Source organism: Electrophorus electricus, chromosome 9 (assembly GCF_041902795.1).
Source record: "Electrophorus electricus isolate QZ-2024a chromosome 9, ASM4190279v1, whole genome shotgun sequence".
Taxonomy (NCBI): Eukaryota; Metazoa; Chordata; class Actinopteri; order Gymnotiformes; family Gymnotidae; genus Electrophorus; species Electrophorus electricus.
The window spans coordinates 5,825,001-5,847,001 of NC_137505.1; the positions used below are offsets into that span (position 1 = coordinate 5,825,001).

Consider the following 22,001-nt stretch of genomic DNA (forward strand, 5'->3'; position numbering starts at 1 on the left):
TGTTCGCGCACTGTCAGGACTACCGCTCAGTTTCACTGTAATCTGTGCAATTAGGAATCAGAACTGATCTAATCTTTGAGAGTACGCTGCGTGTGTAATCCCACAAAGCAGCAACTACAGGCCAGACGTGCGCCATGTTCGCGAGACCAACGCGAGCACCCACCCCCTCGCGCGATACCTGATCAGGCGATAGGCAGACGGCCCAGGTGGCGCCCTGGTGGGCGTCGATGGTCTCCAGCAGGCTGCCGGACGCCAGGTCAAAGATCTGAAGCTTTCCGCTCTGTGAGGAGACAGGCAGACTGTTACAGGCGATCGACGGGGTCCCGCCTCCATCGAGCGCCGGGTGCGGCGTCCTACCTTGGTCCCTATGATGATCTGTCTGTCTCCGGGGACAAACAGAGAGCAGAGGGCGTACTCGCACTCCATGGTGCGAACCACCTGCAGCGTAGCCCTGCCACAGAAGAGAGTTCACACATGACCACATGCTACCTTTTTGTCTTTCTTTATTGCAAAAACAAACAACAACAACAACAACAACAACAACAACAGAGAGGCGTGTGCTGCACCTGTTCCACACTTTGGCGGTTTCCGCCGAGGCCGAGAGGAGTGCGATGTTGTCCGAGCTGAAGGCCAGGGTTCGCACGTCCGTGCGGTGGCCGCCCAGCGTGAGATGAGACGTCTTGTTGGGGACGGGGTTGTCCTCCTTCGTCTTCAGCGTGTACGTCTCCACAGTGTTGTTCTGCAACAAAAGAACCATCTTCATCTCCCCTTGAGGAGACAGCAGGCAGTCCAGCGACCTGAAAAACACACACACACACACACCCAGCAGCGTAAACACCGGCCCATCGTAGGCATGAGAAAGACAGGATGTGCCCTTACAGGACAGGATGCACTGACCTGATCTTGAATGAGGCTTTAATGCTGGTCAACCTTTGGATCTCATCACTCAGTTTTCTCTTCACCTCTCCGGTGCCCCCTTCAGCTCTGGAGTGCGCACGCGCACACACACACACACACACACACACACACACACACACACACACACACACACACACACACACACACATACACATACACACACACAAAACGCTTAGTATCTGGACACGCCCGGTTTCACGCTGCTCGGTTTCTGCGCCACACCACGCCTCGTGCACCTGGCCTTCTTCCTGGCTTTGTTCAACCTCTGTTCCATTTTCTTCTGAACTTCCTCTTCTGGAATAACTGAGAAGATCTCCAGTGTGGCATCGAGACCCTGCAGAGCAAAACTGACTCAGTGGATGAAATTCTGAAGACATTGAGCGGTATTTTGCAGTATAATCTCAGCTTTTACATACGTGACAGACTATGATGTTACTTCTGGGATCAGTGGTCAAGGACACAACCCTGTCTCTGCCTTCTCTTAGAACGGAACCAACCTTCTTACAGCCGAGGATCCTCTGGAGAAAGAGAGAGATGAAAGCACGTCCGTACACACCAGTGCGCCACGGACGCAGGCCGGTTTGTTTGGAATGAGCGGGATAGGTTCTTACCTCCTCTGGTGTTTCATTAGGGCCTTCGTCTTCATTTTTGTCATCATCATCATCAAGACTCTTTTTTTTCTTTTCCTGTGGCTCGTCCACTTCTTTGGCCTGAAACGACCCGTGTTAGCGTCATATCATCAGCGTCCAACCACCAAACAACTAACACACTTCACACTTTCTGCCACTCGGTCTCTTCAAAACACACGAGGACAGTGTAGAAGAGCGTGCACACAGTGTGATGCGATGTGATCCCGTAGGCTGAGAGAGGTTTGCCCACCTCCTCCAGGTAGCTGATGTCCCAGGCTCGGAGCTCGCTGTCAGCTGAGCCTGTCAGTAACCTGTTCTCCTGGTTCAACAGAACCATTCCCCAGACCTAACCAAGCAAATGCAAACACACTAAAACGCTTAATCCCATAATCCCAGGCCCAATGGCGCATGCAAACATATCAGAAATTAAATGGCACTTCAGACCACTACAGAACGAAGTATCTCAATAAACCGTGCTTGGGGGGTGTTTGACTTGGTAACCAGGTACCAGCAGGAACCAAACCCTCTCACCTCACTGCGATGGCCCACCATGGTCTTAAAACAGTGCTGCGTGTCCAAGTCCCACCACTTCACAAAGCTGTCCTTTGAGCTGGAGGTCCGAGAGTACAGCACACATTACGACTGATCGCAACTCACTCTGACCTAGTCAATTACTCTCACTTCAAACTGACAAACAAATGTGCAGAATCCATTTCTTCACCTGTCAGAGCATGAGGAACTTCCTGAAGCACACGTGTGTACATGTACGTGTGAGAGAGAGAGAGACGATGCAATTCTGGATGTTATTATAAAAAGCGAAGGGAGTGCGACTGACCTCGTGACCAGCAGGTTCTTCTTATTTAGGAACAGAGCCTGTGTGACATCATCCTTGTGCCCACGGAGTCTGTACAAACCGCACTCATTTATCACATCCCACACGATCACGTCGGTGTCCTACGCACAGGACGTGTCGGGATGTTATTTCACACACCTCATGGTCCTCGTGTAAATGTTCAGTTAATGTTTAGTTCTTGCTACACACATCGAGATTCTAAAACTACAAGGAAGTGCTGTGAAAATAAAGGTTCCCCCCATATCGTCCTCATAACATCTTGATAAGGCATTTGTACAATAACAGCTCCTTCGTCAGTGTTTTCGTGGGCACGCGTCTCAGACCAGGGTCCTCGTGCGGAGCAATAAGAGAAAAACAAACCAAGCGCGCGCGCCTGCGCGCGCCGCTTCGGGGTCTCACCCTGGAGCCGCTGACGAGCCGCGCGCCCAGGTCGTCGTAGCGGATGACGCTGACGGCGGACTTGTGTCCGTTAAACGACACGTGGCTGTCGCCGCTCCGCAGGCTGAACACGCGTATGCTGCCGTCCTCGTAACCGACGGCGAGGTGGACGCCATCCGGAGAGGGGCGCAGGCACGTGACCGCGTGCTTCTTGCCCTCGAGGACTAGAACCTAGGAGGGACATTCGGGTGCATCTCGAGACCATCCGGCCAGTGACGCACAAAAATGACTTTGGTGCACATCAACGTTTCACGTGCGGTTTGCCTTACCTTCTCGGCTGTGCGCAAGTCCCACACGAAGACGTGCTCGCACGCGCCCACCGCTGCGTAGCGCGCCCTTTCGCCGCCCCTCAGGGTGACGAACGCGACGTTGGCTTTGGGGCTCGCGATCACGCCGAAAACGGGCCCGGCGGCGTAGCGCAGGTACTGCCTGGTCAAGCCCATGGCCGGACGCAAACCGCGCGCGGCGCTCGGTGGTCTCAGCCCTCGACGAGCCGGATAGGGGCTCGCGCCTGGCTGACACGCGCAGCGGCGTTAAAGCCGACTGTTGCGTTGCAAGGCGCCCGTGCAGCGCAGGTGAAAGCCCACCCAGCTAAAGTAGCACAACAGCCCACATGTGGCACACGGATACAAGCGAAATAACCGGCACACCAGTCAACTACTGCCCACTTAATAATGCAAAGCCACTTATAAACAAATGTACCGACTCTGTTTCTAACTCACTGACCTGCTTTCTGAATTCTAAGCTGTTTTATGCGCTTTCTTCCAGAAGAAACAGCGAGACAGCCTCCACACGGCTCCAGTAGCCATGTGTGCGCCACGACCAAGGCCGAAATAATCGATTGCCCGTCTTGATTAGAATGTTTCTTAACAGTGTCTCGTGCTATCCATAAATTAAAAATAAATACATTTGAAAAAACTAATTAGGTATTACCACCTCCATTTTGTAGTTATTTATATTGGATAATATTTTTTGAGCTTTCAGATCATTTGTGTGTGCTTCGATTACTTTAGCCTTTACATGTCCTATAGTGTCTCTCGTGAGTGTGAAGCGGCTCGCGCGTTCACGCTCTCGGTGTGTACCGGGAGGTTTGATTAAACGGCCGCTGTTCGGTTTTCACACTGTGTGCGCGGTGTATGATGTCTAAAGAGTAACGGGAGCTGCCATGTCCCGAAAAACTATCACACCACAGACATCCCTCGCTCGCTTTGCGCGTCACTTCTCGATGGTCCCTTACGTCCACTCCCGGAACCGATGACGTTATTTCCCCTCCAAGTCAGCTGAGTTCCACGAGCTGAAATAAGCTGGGCTTAGTGCGCGATCGCCAAACGAGGCGTTATTGATCTCGCGCGTGATAGGTAAGTCACGTGGTGCAGTGTCATGAAAAGCGGACGGTCGCGGAGGAATTCACGGCGCCGTTAGCGGGGTTTGCTCGGTCTCGCGCGTCGCCTCCGGCAAGCTAACACGACCCGCGGAGCTGCCCTGTCTCGTGCAGTGGTGAGTATCGCCCCCCGTTCGGTGACCGGGAGCCTCCGTGCACGCCGAGTAAGCGACCGTAGACGGTAGCCGCCCTGACCGGAGCTCTTTACGCCGCGTTTGGACGCGCTGCGCGAGCTCCCTGCTGTGTCAAAACGTTAAACGCTTTCTGTGTCCAGTGAACGTCTGCGCCATACGGGAGCTTTAAAAAAAATTGCACGGTGAAGTTGAATTATTACTGCCCTTTGGCACGTCGTTGGAAGAAACGATTCAGTGACCCGGCGAAAGTTTGAATGAAGCACGTGCTACCGAGCAGCCCTTGACGCGAGGGTTTGCAGCGAGCGCGTTCTGGCCTTCATCTTGGACATGGGCAACACGATACCCGCGGGAGGGTTCGCTGGCATGACTGGAAGTGGCTTGCTGGAAGCTGTACGTTCAGCGTTTCACGGGCTGACGGCGTTGCTTTTTCCACTGCGCACACATTTCACATTAGAACGCATTTTATTTTGAGCCAATCCAGACATTGGGCCGAAAACGTAGCTTTGTTCTACTCCAGAGTCATTTGTGTTTTTCCCTACAAAACCTAGTTTAGGTACGTGGAGGTTTGCACGCAGTAGTTTCTTCAGGTCTTGACAAACGCCCTGCTGGGACTTGTACGCTATACAGCAATACCTCCCCTTTTCATTGCAATAGTGTTAAGAAATGCAAATCTTATTTCTCAACAAGATTGACATTGACTCACCACTGAGACACGTGAGACTGGGAGTGTCCACACAGTGTTTACACAACCTGTCTTTCTCTCCCAAGTTGTGCATCTTTTAGCTGTAAAGCATTGCACACAGTCAGGTTGTCAAAGGAGAGGTCGTGTAGGTATTCATTACGTTTCAATTCACTGCACTGACAGACGCCCTCGCCCAGAGCGACTTGAAGTGCGTTGTAGCCTCTGTTAAATCCACCTCCTCAGGTGTGAACATTAATGTCAGTCTACAGCCCTGGCTAGTCTGGAAGAAAGTAACCCAGTAAGAATTTATTACGCAAGTGTATGTTTAGGTGCTTGGTGACACTTTAATTACATTTAAAGATTGTCATAATGATGAAAGCTTTGTAAAACACGGGTGGTCCGTCTTTAGACTTTAGATCAATGCCACCACACTCGTTTTATAACGTGATTCGGCTGAACACTGGTCTGTGTGGGCATAGTCTCCTCGGTATCTTGACTGTGTGTGTGTGCGTGCGCGTGTGTGCTCCCTTCACCGCTCCCCGGAAGACTACCAGCATGGATCCCCTAGGAGCTCGCTCTCAGTTTGTGGAAGTCCAGAATCTTCCCACGTGGGATCAGTGTGATGGAGAAGAGGAAGGGGAGGCTTCTCCGAGAGACGAGGTGGACCGCCTCGACGGCTCCTGTCTCTCGCCGTTCCCCTTCAGGGAGGATATTAACAGGAAGATCGTTCTCTTGTGAGTTAAAACCTGGCAGTGTTGTTCTGTGCGATCTTCATTATAACACGCAGGGTCCTCCTGTCTGTCTCTGCACGCATGACCTGACGTGTTTCTCCCCCCACGTGAACATGAATCCTCTTAGTTGCGTAACCACATAATGGCATGAACTTCTTTTGACATCCTACACAGCTCTGAGTTCCAGCCTCTTTCCTGCTCTGCTCTCCTCTGGTCTGTTTTTTTTTTTTTTGTGGGGGGGTTTGCTTACTCTGTAGTTTTCAGGGTGGTTTTTATGCCACAGTCTTTCAGTAGAGTTAATCTACAAAGTAGGTGACCGTTACAACCTAACGTCTATGTAGGGCACTGTCCGCAACTCTAATACAGGAGAGAACGCTGTTTGTTTATAGAGGGAACATTTCTGTTAATGCAGGATTGGAGGTAAGAAACCTGCCTTTGTAATTCCTTTTGCCCCGTTTGTTTGAGAGTGCAGAAACCTCAGTAGTTTCCTTATCGTTTTCCGTATCAGGCCCGAGCACTGTGGACGGGTACTGCACATGGAGCAGTTCCCTCTGCGCTGGGGGGTTGTAAAACAGACGAGATGTCACATCGTCCTGAATGTCGTTTGGTTATTGTGAAGTGCGGGAATGCGTCGCTGTTTCGGGGTCTTTCTCCGGTCTGCTCCCGCCCTCCTGACAATTCCTGGTGTCTTTGACATCACAGCAAAGGCGATGTGGCACTTTTGAACTGCACTGCTATTGTCAACACGAGCAACGAGACCCTGATGGACAAGAACCCCATCTCAGACAGCATCCACACACACGCTGGCCCTGAGCTCCGGGACGAGCTTTTCAAACTGAAAGGTAGGGGGCACCACCGAGACTCGAGTCTGACAGTTTGGTAACCGTGCGCGAGCAAAACTCTGTCCACGGCCGCGTGGCGTGCGCTGGGGTCACGAGGATTCTGTTCACAGGGCTGTCGGGTGTCCTAACGAGCGTTTCAGATGTTGTCTTCTGCCCTGTCCAGGCTGCCGCACCGGTGAGGCCAAAATGACAGAAGGTTTCCGCCTGGCCGCACGCTTCATAGTTCATACGGTCGGACCTAAGTACAAGGCCAGATATCGCACAGCTGCTGAGAGCTCCCTGTACAGCTGCTACAGGAACGTCCTGCAGCTTGCCAAGTAAGAGTGGTGTCCATGAACACACACACACACACACACTGCCTTCTCGGAGGCGTCATGTTTCCGGCCTGGTCCAAAGCAACTTGTAGGAGGGCTACACCGCACCCTCCTACGGTTCAGCGTGTCCCTCTCAAATGAGGGAATGCCGCCAGCCTTTTACACACGTATAGTCTGATGACGCGCGATGGCGTCTGGTTGGTTGGGTGCCACGCCGTGAGTGCACCCGTCATCCCAGATTCTCATGGCTAGAAGGTTGCATCCGTGTAAACTGGTGCCTGGTGCTCTCTCTCTCTCTCAGGGAACACGCCATGGTCTCCGTGGGTGTGTGTGTGATCAGCACGGCAAAGAGAGGATACCCCCCCGAAGAGGCCACTCACATCACGCTGAGTACGTCACTTCACACATCCGCCAAGTCTAGTAGAAGGAATAATTCTATTACAGCAAATCTAGCAGAACGAATAACTCTGTTGCAACTTCAGGATGAACCTGTAGTTCTCACCGACCGTTTAGTACCCAGGGTTGCCCATTATTTACCCATAATGCATTATTCTGTCATGCTTGTTGTCAGGAACCGTGCGCAGGTTTCTGGAGAACCACGGCGAGAACATCGAGACGGTGGTGTTCGCCGTGTCGGACGTCGAGGAGGTGCGTCGCGTTTCCCAGCAGCTGTAGCCTGTGGTCAAACGCTGTTGCTAAGTCCCCGGGGCCTCACACCACGCGCTAGCCCTCTGCTGCGCGCTCGCGCGCCATCTGGCCCGGCCTGCATTTTGGAAGTGATGCAAAAACAGAGATGTTTAGTTTGGCCTGCAGGCTGTTTGCGAAGCCGACATCAGACATATGCAGTATGACACTTGGCCCCTGGTTTGATGGCTGATCGAGTGTGTCCCCGCAGCACACCAAAGATCTCTGTCGACTTGTTCCAATTAAACACGCAGCCTCGAAGGACCATGAACGCAAGGCCGACTTCTTCGGATGCCGTTGACTGATTTTCATTGATTTTGTAAACCTGACTTCACAAACCAGTGTGTGTTTGGCTGATGAGATTACATTTAAACGTGTGTGTGTGTGTGTGGCACCCAGGCAGTGTACCGGAAGCTGCTTCCGCTCTACTACCCCCGTTCCAGGGCGGAGGAGCTCTCCAGCCTGCCCCTCCTCCCTGCTGATGTCGGGAACAGGGAGGGTGAGCCAGTGGTGCCCGAGAGGCAGATCCGCATTACTGAGAAGCCCGGCAGCCTGCCCGGTGAGTCCAGCCAGCCGGAATTCCCCCCCCCCAGCGGCTCCCTCCCTGTTCCTCTACATGCCTCTTCACTTTAACACTGTCTTATGTTTTACCGTACAAATTGGGTCTGCAGTAATGATCGCGTTGCAGTCCAGAGTGTTTCTCCGCCATGTGTCCCGGGTGTTCTGTCGCATCTCTCTGGGAGAGACGAGAAAATTCAAACAATAAATCTGAATTGTGATGTAAAATTTTATTTATTTATTTATTTATTTTAAAGGCTGAAGCAGTGCTGGGTTACAGGGCCAGAATGGTCCTGAACCATAGCAACACGCACGTAGCCTTTGTGACCAGCTCCGACAAGGTGTTTGTAATAATTAAATGTTTCTGGTGAAGAGATCTGCACGACGTTCACAGCTCAGCCCCACAAACCTCCACGCTCGAGGATAAACTCCCAGTCTTTTATCATCACTTGGAAAATGACCTCCAGTCCAACACCAGACCCGCTTATGTAAGCCACGGACTTGTGCAGTGACTCCAGAGTCTAATCGGATATTCCAGGAAGAAGATCCGTCCAAGTTTTCACGAGGGGACGTGGGAAACGGCCTTTCTGGAGGCTCCCACTGGTGTTCACGGGGAAAAGTGTTTTAGGCGCCAGACTGTACAGCAGAGGTAGAAGCAGGAGCTTGGACCGCACGCCAGGCTGCGTTCGGCCCTCCGCTCAGACCCCCGCCAACCCCAACAAGCCACGCGGCAAACCGCGCCTACGTAAATGACGTCCTCGTCCTCCGCGCCTGCGCAGGTCTGCTCGGCGAGAACTGAAGTAGAGCGGAAGGGCCGTATGGTGCCGTTCTTAGAAAAACATCTTGGTTTCTTCGTTAATGTGATCGAGGCGCGGAAGTAACGCAGCGAGACGCGTGTGTCCTCGGGGCCATGAGCCTGGCTTCTTGTTCCGGTTTGGTGTGCTTGCACCAGTGACCTTTTTAAAGCATTTTCGCGGAGGAAGCGTGTGTTGTTGTGTCCCGTTCCTGTTCCGCGCGATCGGGTGTGGATGCAGGACTGGGTGATCACGAGGAGACGGATCTAGGCCTAAAGCCGTGCGTGTGTCTGTGTGTGCAGACGACCGCGAGGGCAGCGGCCTGGGTCTGGGTCTGGGCCCAGTGGGCAGTCATGCGTTTGCGCGTATGGAGGGTGACGTGGACAAACAGCGGAAGCAGGTCCTACAGCGTCAGCTCTCTGAAGCAGCACAGCACAAGCAGCATGAAAGGAAGTGAGCACCTCCACCACCCACCTCCAGTAATAATATTGATAATATTATTAATAATAGCACTCTGTTGGCCCAGACTGAACCAAAGAGAGCTCCAGAAAGTCTCACTGCAGTGAGTCTGGTCTTCACCACATCTGTTAGTCCAGGCTGACGTGAGCTGATGTGCACGCATGTTACTCACCACCACTGAGGGACATTTGATCAATTTACCATCCAAAGGCTCCTCGTTATCATAATTTGTGTGCAGGTCTGACTGTTTAGATGTCTAGCTTTCCATCTTATTTTGCGTCTGTGTAAAATCTCTCTCTCTCTCTCTCTCTCTCTAGCTATAACCGGTGGCTGTTCAAAGCTCGTGCGGAGGATCTCTCTGACATAGCTGCACTGAAGGCCCTCTACCAGACTGGTGCGGTGCAACCCCTAAAGAGCGTGTGTGTGTGTGTGTGTGTGTGTGTGTGTCCATACGCTCTTCTGTTTCTTCTCCGTGCCGGGTCCCGTCTCTGGTCGTTCTGCTGCACATGTGTTCCCTCCCTCCATGGTGCACATGTGTGTGTGTGTGTGTGTGTGGTTTTTCAGACGGGAAGCCGTAGTTCCAGATCATTGAACGCATCATCAGGGGGTTCTGTAATCTTTCTTTCTTTTTGCGATTTCGGTGGCTATTTTTGATCCCGAAGTAACAGTTGCCACAGTGACGTGAGATCATTGTGCCTTTGTTCTTTGGGGTCGGTAGTGTCTGTCCCACTAAGTTCAAAGACCACATCTGGGTTGATATTGTAATACTCTGACGGTTCAAAGCCCATCAGCAGACTGAAGATCCTCCATCGCTCCAAACGAAAGATGCCGAAACTGAGCCACTAATAAACCGATCAGCCGATAAACTGATCTGCTGCCTTCTAACAGGGCTCAGGTGCTCTGACTGAGCTGGCCTCAGGAAATCACCTTTTTACTTTTGTCCAACAGGGGGCAGACTGTTTCACGCACTACCATTACAACCACAACAGGCTGCATGACTGATTTTAAAAAAGCAACAAACTTTGTCTTTGCAAACACACGTACTAACAGACTAGAAGCACACTGAAGGAGCTTCAGGAGTCTTGTGAAGAGTTAAGAGGCTTTTTTAGGGAAGTCTGTGTAAAGGTGACCTGTTATTTTCATAGTTGTGACCTGCTGTGTCTTCACCCTCAGGTGTTGACATGTGTGGCAGAACCGTCATGGTGGTTGTAGGCAGAAACATTCCAGTAATGCAGATCGACATGGAAAAGGTAAAGGATTACAACCACCATGTTATGTAAGCCAATCTCTAACATTTTATACAAGTGTGTGTGTGTCCACCCCCCCCCCAGGCCTTGTTGTATTTTATCCATGTGATGGACCACATCACGGTGAAGGAATACGTGATGGTGTATTTCCACACTCTCACTGGTGAGCACAACCACCTGGACACCGACTTCCTCAAGAAGCTTTACGACATCGTGGACGCCAAGTAAGATGGACGTTTTTATTACTTTCACTGAAGTGAGCGAACCTTTGCGCCAGACTTCCCACAGATTTTTCGTCCAGGGAACATCTGCCGTTTCCTCTCCTCACCAATGAGAATCGCGATAACGTGAGCCAGCCGTAGCCTTCCGATACACCCAGGCCACCAGAGTCCTCGCGACTCCTCGGGTTACAGACCCAGGTGGGGCAGAGAGGGGCGTGTGTGGAGCCGGCTGCTCGTCATAAAGGTGGGCGGCGCCCACCACGGACCCGTCCCGCATACTCCATCACATCTGCTCCGTTGTCCTCCAGGTCGCTGCCCGACATCGTCCAAGGCCGTGTCTTTTTTTCCCGGAAGAGAGGGATGAAATATCTTGCTTCCTGGCTAACTTTGGGGGGGAAATTGGAAGGAGATGTTTTTATGTTCCCATGCGCCAGTTTCTTGGAAAGGAGCAAGCTGCCTGGCGCAGTCTGAATCGGGAGTTGTGTGCGTCTGCACGCCTTCAGGTCTCGAGCCCTGTGCTGATTTACATGTGTTCATCAGAAAGGCGTGCTGGACATCCTTTAGCAGAAAGACGAATGTCTCTGATGCAGAAAGTTTTCGGTCGTCAGGCACCTTCTGCCTTTTGAAGAGCGTCGCTCACAGCTCGTCAATCCCCGATGTGGAAAAACTCGTTTCTCTTTCCTCTCTGACACCCCACTGTGTTTTCACTGGTCTTGTTTTTCATCCCTCCCACACACTCCTTCTATCACTCTCACTCTTTTTTTCATTCCGTTTCCGGATAGTGCCGCTTTCCCGCACCATCCCATGAGAGGACGATAACAGAACGCCCTCGGAGCCGCTCGCGTGGTTTCTGTGTGTTGCACTGTCTGCACGGGTCACTATGGCCGTGTTTTCAGAACCTGGTGTTGATGTGAAGCCGGGCCCATTACTGGTTCTGGTTGGTACGTGTAGCCTGGTGCACTGGTTTCCTGAAGAGTTGCATTCCTGTTCCATGTAAAATTAATCTTGGTCAAAATAATGCATGTTGTGGCTTTTGTTTTTTGTTTTTTAAACCGCGTCACACACAGTATAATTAACACACACAAATTGTTTATTTTGTGTGCATTTATAAACATTTGTTTGTAGGTGGTGGGGTGTTTTTGTTTGGTTTTTTTGTTATGCCCAGTGTAATTCTTTTGTGAATTAAAAGTAAATTAATTAAAAATGTAAAACTCGAGCTCCAGCATCTCTTCTGCTCTTTTCCAGGTTTAAGAAGAACCTTTGCGCGTTCTATTTCGTTCATCCCACGTTCCGCTCCAAGGTAGATGCCGTGATCAGCAGCTCTTGTACAACAAGTTCCTGTTTTGAAATGACGACAGGCTTGCGAAAGCGCTTCTGTTTACACTGGCGGTGGTGTCCAGTGGTTGGGGTTAACGGTGACCTCGGTACTGTCACACTTTTTGTATCCACAGTAGATTGTCGACATTTTGCAGTACACTTGTGTGTACTTTTATTCTGTCTACACTCAGTTGTTAAGGTGGTAGGATTAGTGTGCCATAACGTCCTTTTAATCTCACCCAGACCACTGCGACTAAACTGTTAGCGAATCCTCTTGTTAACATTGGTACATTCCGTTCTGGCAAGCCGTCATAATACCTGCTGGAATGACATGTTGGACAAGAAACTAATGTATATCCTGAGTGACTTTTTAGGGTGAGTAGGGTTTGGGTTAGATTAGTATTAGGGTTAGTGTTGGTGTTGGACTGTCATAAATGCTGAGTCATCAGTAGCAGCTGAACTGGTGCAGTGTTAATTTCTTTGAAAACCCAGAACATGCTCACGCAGCCCTGATTTCTCCTTGTCTCGTGTAATGAGTCAAAGCAGGCAGTGCAGAAGCTGAAAAGCCTGTTCTCCTCCCTTCCTTGGGCTCTGTGTGGTTGGTGCTTACTGGCCCAGTTTGAGGAACAACTGGAAAGAATTAAAGCATCGTTTGGTTTCGTTTCACAGCTTAAAACGAGAACAGAAAAACACGAAGGTTTTGCCACAACTCTGGTCTGCTCCTCACTGTGCCTCGGTGTCTCTCCTCCCCACTCCAGGTGTCCACATGGTTCTTCACGACATTCAGTGTTCCTGGCATGAAGGAGAAGGTCCATCATGTGGAGACCCTCCAGCAGCTCTTCCGCTGCATCCTGCCTGAGCAGATCGACATCCCCCCCTTTGTGCTGGAGTACGACACCAGGGTGAGACTCCGGGGGGGGGCGCCCCCAAATCTGCACACGCCACTGACAACTAAACTGTCCTCATTCTTAGCCCCGAAGCTAAGAGAGAATCGCACATGTGCACAAAAAGTGGTGTGGTTGCGCTATTGTGAGCACGCGTTCACTCCTACAGGCCCTGTGTGGGGGAACGTGGATGAGTGGTGTGTTGGAGGTGTTGGAGTGATTTAAATGTTATATTCTTAGGCAGTGTGTTCAGGAAGTCAGATGTCGTTAGACTGCCCCGGGTGACCACGAGTCTTGTAAACGGATGGAGCTCGGGCCCCTGACTGCGTCCTGCTCCGTCATGTCTGGAACCCACAGACCCACCAATCCAGCAGATCAGACCAGCGTTGTAGATGTTGTAGCGTTGCTGATGTCACCAAGTGAAAATAGATGTATAGATAATGGTAGGTCCTTTTTAAGAGCCATTTTTACAAGGAGTGGGTGCTTCTCTGGTAATGTACAAGAGCATCTTTACTGTTTTAGTATTTTGAAGGCAACACTTGGCTTAAATTATCAAGGTAATTTTCTTAAAACACTTAAAGGAAACAAGTTTGAGGTCCATTTCCTTCTGGCTTTATTAATGGTTTTTTCTCAAAAGCTCTGGATCAGTTTGTTTCGTTTGTGTGCGGTTTTAGGTGTTGCTGCTAAATATAAGGAACTCTTATTATTCTTATGTACGCGTAAAGAGGGGATTTGCCCTGTACTGGGGAGGTGGAGGCGTGAGAGTGTGGGACAGCCTACGGGCGTCTTGTTGGTGGTCTTGTTTGTTTGGTAAGGTGCAGGGTTGCTTTAATGTCAATTTGTGTCCGTTGTGAAAACCGTCAAAAATAGGACTAAGGAATGTGTGTAGTGAGTCTCTCTGGGCAAGTGCAAAACCCTTTTGTTCTGTTGCATCTCCCGTTTTGTTTGTTTGGCGCTGCGGCTCAGCGGGGCGTTGCTTGTGTTTGGGTGTTGGCGCTCTACCCTGGCGATGCTGGCACAGATGGTGCTGCTCACTGTAGGAGCTGCAGGAGGACAGGAACAGCTCATTGGCTGGAGCAGACACAGCTGTGTGTGTGTGTGTGTGCGTGGGGACTGCCAACATACGCCAACATCTGTGTGCAATACGCAGAGGAACCAGCTGACGCACAGGGCTGTATAGCAACGGATTTCTGCTTCACCATCACTGCACATAGCAGTTGACCAGTTTGCGTGTGCATGCAAAAATACCCATCTAGCCATCCGTTTTGGCTCACGGTTTTGATGGTTATATTTAGAATATGATAACATCACTGAGATCTTATCTTGAACTATTGGGTACACTTGTGGTCCAGAGGAACACAAACAAAGCTTGCAAAGCTGTGGCTTTAAACATTGTCACAGTGCTTTCACACGCTGAGTATTCTGACTGCAGTGTGTCAAATTACCAAAGTGCGCACGCTCTCTCACGCAGCTGGGAGCAATCGGTGTGTTGTGTAGGAGTGTAAACCACGTGGGGGCGGGGCCTGTGTGTCATCATTGGGTTTGTTGGCTATAATTTAGCTAATGAAACAATTCTGCTCCTGAACATTCCACATGGTATTCTCACTGACTGAGCCTAACGTGTGTGTGTGTGTGTGTGTGTGTGTGTGTGTGTGTGTGTGTGTGTGTGTGTACTAAGAAATTAAGGAAAAATGCACTCCGTTTTGTTCTTGTAAAGGGTTTGGTTGCAAGGGTTGTCGGTTTATCTGCATGTTTGAACTTGTGAACATTTTGGTCTGTGAGCCATCGTCTTCGCACTTATGTAGATATTTTCTGACTTTAATGCAGGAAACGACAGTTTGTGCAGGATCTGTGTAACATCACCGCCACTGTGAGTGGAACTGACCGTTCTGTAGCTCACCCAGTCGGTGCATCTTGCAGCAATGTATGCAACATGTTTGTACTCCGGGCTGTTTTTAAGGGGTTGGGGGGAGATTTCTGTTTTAGTCCTTTGGTTGTGGTTCGGACAATATCCATGCTTGAAGTCTTTGGACTGCTTTAGCTGGCTACTGAACACTTTAGCTCCGAGCAGACTGGTGCGCTGCGCCCTGCCAGGCCGCGGACGTAGCCGGGAGAGGCTTCTCCACCTCTCTGGACGTAGCCAGGTGTGGCACTGCTCTGCTGCCCTGGTGGAGAAGCGTGACCTGCTGATTGCACAGGTTTGTTGTGAAGAACACTTGAGCTCCGTGCAGTTGGTGTCTCCCACGCTCAGACCGTTTAGAGGCTGTGACGGCTTCGTGCGCACGTTGGTAACAATGCGTCTTAACAGTAGATGAGTGCAGCCATGACCGTAACCATGGCAATGGGTGAAACCACGACCGTAACGCTTGCCTCTTGGTCCTGAGCTCAGTGCCCTGTCTTCACATTTCCTGGACGTAAATCCTTTTAAACTTCCATTTTTATCATCCTTGGCCATAATGCAAATACACAAACATGTATACAAACAAACCCTTTTTTGGGGGAGGGAATAATGAATGTATTCTTAAACATCTACATCTCACACTTAAGTCAATACAGTGTGGCTTCTGAGTTTGGACGCTTGTATCATCCTCGTCTCGTCTCCAGGTGAATGGCTCGTTTCAGCCCTCCCACTCAGACCTGTGAGACACACCATGCTGGGTGCCATGGACACGCTCACCTGCACAGCTCAGGGTCCTGCAGAGCTCCGGGCTTGGTCTGAAGCGCAGTGAACTTTGACTGACTGACTGGGGGGTCCCACGCCCACTCCAGAGAACGGTGAGAGACTGCTGAGGTCGCTGGCTCCTCAACCCTCAACCTTTTGCTGTTCCGCCCTGTGCGCCAAGGACCTGCTAGTGCTGCGGACGTGTTTAAACTGGTGGCGTCTCGCTGACGTCTGCGTCGCTGGCCAGACGCCAACACGGCGTGTGTGTTTTTGTGCATGCATGCTCGTGTGTGTGTGTGTGTGTGTGTGTGCGCTAGTGCGAGTGTTTGTGAGAAGAGTTTTTGACAAATATTCTGAAATATCAGTACTTCTGAACCAGTGTAATCGTCTGTCCTGTCTGGTCTCACACTACGTGTCTCTGAAGTGTAAAGTCTCCAGTTATTTTCTTTTCACTCACACATAGAGCAGGAGAGTTGGGCTTTGTTGCTGCGCTGAAATGTCTGCGTACGCCGTTTCACGGTTCTGTTTCACATTAGGGCTCCAAACGCCTGCTGTGCTGTCCTGGTTTGTAAATGTGATTACACATTGTGGAGGAGAGGCCTCATGGAGCTCCCAGCATCCAGCCCTAACCACAGTTGGTAGCGTTAACTTAAGTTGAATATTTTACATTCTCTCATTGTACCAGAATGAGTTGCTGAACAGCTTTCATTTCGTAGTAGCCAAAATTAGTCAATATAATCACATCACAAGCAAGTGGTTTTTGGGTTGTGGGGTTTTTTTTTTTTAATCCAACATTTTTTATTGATCAAATTTGTAAAATGAGTCTCTTCTTTTATCTTGTCTTTTATGGTCCTACACTGACATACATTAATTTATTTTTCTTTTGGTTTATTAAATTTCTTCAAATACCTTAAATTGTCTGGTTTTTCCCCCCCCCCCCCCCATTTTATCTGGAGTCCAGTGGATAACTGGCATAACGTGGCGCAGTGGTACGTAATGGTAACCAAACACTAGGTTCACCGCTGTGCTGATGGACCCGCGTGGAGTGAGAGTTTGCATTAGGAGCCATTCGCTGCCTTTTAATTCATGGTGCCGTAACGTTGAGCCCTAATCTGTCCCATTTTAATGAAGTACCTGGGTGAAATTGTTTTGTGGTTTTTTGTTTTGTCCCCGACTGGTTTGAATAAGCCATGAGTCCTCATGTCGTGGTATTTGATGTCTGTGTTCTCCCAACTTCCAAACATCAGATGTCCACAGGAAGTTGTGCGGTTTTTCCTCTCAAACACTAACAGACTAGGACGTCCGCATTGTCATATAAAGCAGCGCCAACCAGAAATGACAACATTTACATTATAAATGTTTGGTTATTGTGTGTATCTACTTCTAGCTTTCTCTCGCTACACACACAATGGTCGAGGCAGAATGTTACCTTTTATTTTGTGTAATTCTAGGCAGACATACTTTTCCATAAAACAAAATCATATTTCATGTTCATCTTGGCAAACGGATGATGAATGAGGAGAGTTGAGGAAAAGCGTGACTGAAGCTGGACGCGGACGCCACCACGGTGCCAGTGGAAGCCGCGGACCGCAGATGTGCGCAAGCTGGGAGCAGGCAAGCGCACAGAGACGAGCCAGGGCACAGGGACAAAATGGAGCACAGCACGGAGATCATCCAGGCCACAGAGACGAAATGGAGCACAGCACAGAGATCATCCAGGGCAGAGAGACGAAATGAGCACACCGAAGAGGCAGCACTCCTGGTCTGTAGTTTCTCTAGCTCTACCAATCTATGAGTAGAACATAGGACAGGACAGAAACGTTTTTAATGGCTGAACCATCACCGGTGTCCTGCAGATGCTCTGGCCCCTAAGAATCAAGCTTTCTGCCTCTCGGTCCCACGAGCATGTTCCAGGCTCCGGCGCGCCCAGGATTTCATCTCCACGGCACACCGTAACTGCCTCAAAGAGCGTGTCCGTATATTGGTGCTCCATCTGGGATTTATTCTTCCAGCATTTAGCAAGGAAACTAATTAAACATCACAGGGTGACAGCAATAGAGGCCCAGAAACATGAGGTAATTAACCGATCAGTCACAGTTCTGTGTGAGAGAGTAGGATTGGTGGAGGTAAATAAGTGGACGCCAAACACCTGTGATGAACTGGTTAAGGTGAGCTGGATGGGATCAGAGCCATGAGCAAAACACCAGGGGCAGGGTCACAGCACACCTGTGCCATCCCCCACAGTTGGTGACCTCTGTGCCATTCAGGAGCCACATCCTGTAGCCATAGCTGTTGTTTGTCTCATGTCTTAGCCAGAAATACAAAAAACAGCACCCTTCTAAACATTTGAAAGGGCTGGAAGTTGCAGGAGCGTGAGGAGTACCTTCAGACACCTGCACGGAAGGTAGAGGTCACTTACGAGAGTTTTCAGGCCATCTGATTTAAAAAGATCGCATCAGCGGGTTCTGGTAGACACTGGGGTTTAAATATTAGGATGTCAAACCTCGTTAAGACACCAGCAAGCATTTAGAATAATCTGTTAACTGCATATGAACAACGCACACTAACCCACAGATTAGGGTCCAGGGCCCACATTTACTGCGGCTCTCTGGGCTGTATGCTGCTTGGTGCCTTTGTTTCATTTTAAATGTTTTGGTATTTCTCGAGTGGACAAACGGGGCCAACCGTAATCGTACCGGACCAGGTAACAATGCTGAACACGGCAGCGGGGACTCACCTCTGTCAAATACTGAGCCATGACGGTGCAGGAGAGAGGCCTGTTCACCGTGCCTTCCCTTAGCCAGTGTCTGAAGTCTAGTGCTTGTGAGGTGAATGTGGGGTCAACCTGCTTTAACTGTGACTGACCAATGGGGGGCAGGAAGGGACCCTGGTGTCAACACACATGAATTAAAGGGTCTCGCTCTGCAGCCATTACAGCGTTTGTTCATCTCTGAAACTATGTTTGAAAGAAATGACAGTATTCACATTTCATTTGTATCACTGTTGGGGGGGGGGGGGGGGGGGGAGGGAAAGGCAGAGAATGAAGGAACACAGATGTTGTCCAGTGATGGTTACGAATGTTAAACTAAATGTTCATGGGTAATTTGCACCAGAGGATTCTGGGATGCTCTGTTGGAAAGTCATGTGACTTGTCCTTTGATGTTGAGAAAACACTGAGACCCAAACAGGTTGCCTTCCTGGTGACCTTTGGTATGGTCAATGCACATCTGAGGGACAGGCAAAGATGCAAACAAGACAGAGCCTTGAAGTTGATCAGACATGGTGCGTAACCAACTAACACCGTTGACGTGTGTGGTGGATGCAACATGCGGGGAGTTCAAAACTTCAGACTCGAGTGCCAGCACGAGTGAGTTCACGGCGCAGAGCGCTACTCTGCTCGACCGTGGAAAAACACTCCCGGCACACAGGTGATCGCTCAGCCTGCCTCTCACGGCCTCCGAAAGAGCCCGTCGACACGATACACCGGGGGGTTGAGAGGCTTTGGCAATGTGGCTCTGATGAGCCGAGATTGCTGCCGTTAAGGTGCACGTGGGAAGAGTTCAGCTCAGAGGGGGGCCAGAGAGCAGCGAAGGGTGACATGGGAGGTTTTCTGAGAAATGACAACAAATTATGACAGGAAACACCCCACACCATTATAACTCCACAGCCCTGCAGAACGCACAAACACACCTCTCTGTTTCAACCACACGAACATCTGCGTGTCCCCTACGTTGTTCACCTGTTTCACATGCCCTTCAGCTTCTGGGACTGGCACCACTCCAGATATGTCCATGCAGCGCGTTAGTGTTTGAGCAGCTGGTCTCGTTCCTGTCAGGGAAGGACAGTTTGCCGAAGCTGCAGGTTTCTCAGACTGCTGAACTGCGTGGATTCTCTCCGCGCCCCGTTTGGCTGGAAACAGAAATCTCACCTTAGTCTCCTGTGCCCTGTTCCTGTTTGAACGTAGCACTGCACTGCAGACTCAAGTTTCAAATTTGGTTTATTTGTCACATACATAGTCACGGTATAACTCGCAGTGAAATGGTTTGAGAGTGCTCTGTCCAAACTGAGGGAAAAAAACATGGGTGCATAAGGAAATAGAAATATATATATATATATATATATATATATATATACAAAAAATATATATAACAATGTACAATATATGTATAATATGTATATATACACAATGTACAATGTATATATGGATATATGGATGTGTGTATGTACACAATGTACAATTCCAGCTTACAAATTTACAGACTGGATCCCCCATCCTTTGAGAAGATCTCAGACTGGATCCCCAGAGTCTGAAGATTCTGGCTTGACAACTAAACTCATGACTTGCCTTCCCTATGAAAACAGCACGGGAACTCTCCCCTCATGACTGTTCAGATTCCAACATCTTCCGACATTCCTGAAGACGGACAGGCCATGAAGAGGTTGCTGAGAGCTAAGCACAGACACCCTGTCATATCCTGCAGTTTGTATATGATCGTGTGCAAAATGATGTGACAGTAGATGTAATAATTAATAAGCCTGAACTATACATACAAGTCCCTCCCTCCTGGGTTTTTTACAATGCAGACCACTTAACCCCCCCCCCCCCCCCCCCCTAAAAAAAAACAAAAACAAACAAACAAACAAAAAAACATTAAAACAAAACCAGAACCAGAAAACACAAGTAAATAAAACCCAATGACACACATATCTTAGGGAGGAATAAATACAAACCAATATTTGAAAACATGAGCAAATGTAGTCTAGACAACAAAGTTTTAGACTGATCCACTTTCTTCACTGTAAGGATAAAGACTCCACACATGATCTATTTCTGAGGGTGCTAGGGATACGTCTGCTTGAAACTGTTAATGCAACTACTCCTGCCAGCCGCACTGCGTCCAGGCCTCGACATTATCAGGATCTACTGTTCCTTTAAGAGTTTGAAGCTCCTGGAAGAGTTGGGCTCAGAGCGCGCACCGCGCTCGCGAAGGGAAGGAAGTTAACGCGTTAAAGGCTGCTTGCGCGCGGGATGTGGCGTTTATGACGCAGCCTACCGAAACGAGCCCTGCCTCGCGCTGTCTGTCGCTACAGACCTCTGCGGCGCTGATGGAAGTTTTAGCGCAAAGGCAGAAATCCCGCACTGCGTCCAGCCCTACCGCACACCTCTGCGCAGCCCAGCGCGAGGTGCCATTAAGAGTTCTCTCCAAAACCAACTCGCCATACACTGCCTCATCTGGGGAAAATGGTCTCGTGTCTCGGCCTTTAGATGCGTGTTTTTTTTTTTATGTATCTGCTGAAGCCAACTCCTCCGGACTCGAGCTTAGAGCAGATCTGCTGTAATACATCTTATCGTTGTGTGTATGTGTGATCGCAGTAAATATCCTTTAAATGTCAGGAGGGGGGTTACACACACACACACAAAAGGAACCAGATTGAGACCATGATGTCAGTGCCTGCAAAACAGAAAATATGCACACATCAAAAACACGACTGCACGCTTCCACGAAACACTAACACACACGTGTGAAGAGCAGGATCATGAACTATAGCATGTGGTGAACAAGTGTCCATGATGCACAGAAGGAAAGAATCCTCTCTGGAGTCTCCATCTCACCCCCAGCCCGCAGTCTGCCGTCTACAAGCTTTTATTCTGCCTACTCACGTATGTGTCAGAAGGGGCACGTTTTTAAGTGGTTTAAGTCCTTTTTTTGGGGGGGTGGTTCTGCGCGCTCGCTGGCCTGTCCGTCCATCGCGTGGGCGGTTTCCAGCTGGAGATCCGCGTGGACGCGCCGTATCATTTACGCAACATTCGGCGACAGGAAACATGACAGAAGAGAAAGCTGTCGTGTATTAAACACCGAGAGGAAGCGGGAAAGACGGCCTACGATGTGGCGCATAACCATCTCGAGCGATTTGCCAGGCTGGGAATTTCCTCTTTGTCGTGAGCGCGTGCTACGAACCCGGGCCTCGGGCGAGCCGTTCCGTGCTGCTGGCCTCCAGCAAACGCGAACAAACAGCAATTTAAGGTCGCGCTATTGCAAAACCCCAAGTGAACATTCCGGTGTCATTTTTTCGTAACTTTGAACTTGGTTCAGTGTAATATGATCTTTGCGTTCACACAAGCTGAGCAGCTGTTGTCATGATAACCTGCACGAGGGATGCTGCCTGTAAAGATAGTCACTCACATCCACTCAGACGTTCAAACAATGGACATTGACTGGGGAAAAGTTTTGGGGGACTAAATATAAAATGT

The 22,001-nt window shown here is 49.9% G+C and overlaps 2 protein-coding genes across 13 annotated transcripts in view; one reads left to right on the forward strand and one right to left on the reverse strand.

The window, feature by feature from the left end:
* The window catches only part of wdr3 (WD repeat domain 3), a 7,706-nt gene extending 4,050 nt beyond the window's left edge, over positions 1-3,656 (reverse strand). The window contains exons 1-13 of one of the 3 annotated variants that reach the window (XM_035523059.2): positions 3,565-3,656; positions 3,108-3,429; positions 2,800-3,009; positions 2,383-2,501; positions 2,079-2,157; positions 1,798-1,893; positions 1,530-1,628; positions 1,335-1,436; positions 1,155-1,252; positions 898-984; positions 567-797; positions 358-451; positions 179-280 (exon numbers count right to left, since the gene is read on the reverse strand). In XM_035523059.2, the coding sequence (XP_035378952.2) occupies positions 179-280; positions 358-451; positions 567-797; positions 898-984; positions 1,155-1,252; positions 1,335-1,436; positions 1,530-1,628; positions 1,798-1,893; positions 2,079-2,157; positions 2,383-2,501; positions 2,800-3,009; positions 3,108-3,281 (1,491 nt within the window). In that variant the 5' untranslated portion in view covers positions 3,282-3,429; positions 3,565-3,656. Of the gene's footprint in view, positions 1-178; positions 281-357; positions 452-566; positions 798-897; positions 985-1,154; positions 1,253-1,334; positions 1,437-1,529; positions 1,629-1,797; positions 1,894-2,078; positions 2,158-2,382; positions 2,502-2,799; positions 3,010-3,107 lie in introns of all 3 variants that reach the window. The other 2 variants (XM_035523058.2, XM_035523060.2) reach the window with 2 other exon arrangements.
* A 196-nt stretch (positions 3,657-3,852) lies between these two features.
* gdap2 (ganglioside induced differentiation associated protein 2) lies at positions 3,853-16,663 on the forward strand. 10 transcript variants are annotated; one of them, XM_081720562.1, is made up of 14 exons: positions 3,853-4,335; positions 5,582-5,769; positions 6,469-6,608; positions 6,772-6,925; positions 7,224-7,312; positions 7,494-7,570; positions 8,006-8,165; positions 9,261-9,411; positions 9,735-9,811; positions 10,591-10,667; positions 10,749-10,888; positions 12,131-12,309; positions 12,961-13,104; positions 15,691-16,663. In XM_081720562.1, exons 2-13 carry the CDS (start codon positions 5,591-5,593, stop codon positions 13,059-13,061), a joined length of 1,524 nt encoding a protein of 507 aa, XP_081576688.1. In that variant the 5' UTR covers positions 3,853-4,335; positions 5,582-5,590; the 3' UTR covers positions 13,062-13,104; positions 15,691-16,663. The 10 variants fall into 10 exon arrangements, 8 of the variants coding, with proteins under 8 accessions (XP_081576688.1, XP_026882381.3, XP_081576692.1 ...); XM_027026580.3 differs by having other exon boundaries at positions 12,131-12,185; XR_014125254.1 differs by lacking the exon at positions 12,131-12,309.
* The last annotated feature ends 5,338 nt before the right edge of the window (positions 16,664-22,001 follow it).

Coding starts and splice junctions, on each gene's coding strand:
- gdap2 (XM_081720559.1), top strand. CDS start 5,591: ATGGATCCCCTAGGAGCTCGCTCTCAGTTTGTGGAAGTCCAGAATCTT. Junction 7,313..7,493: donor GGCCACTCACATCACGCTGA/GTACGTCACTTC, acceptor GCTTGTTGTCAG/GAACCGTGCGCAGGTTTCTG. Junction 10,668..10,748: donor TGCAGATCGACATGGAAAAG/GTAAAGGATTAC, acceptor CCCCCCCCCCAG/GCCTTGTTGTATTTTATCCA.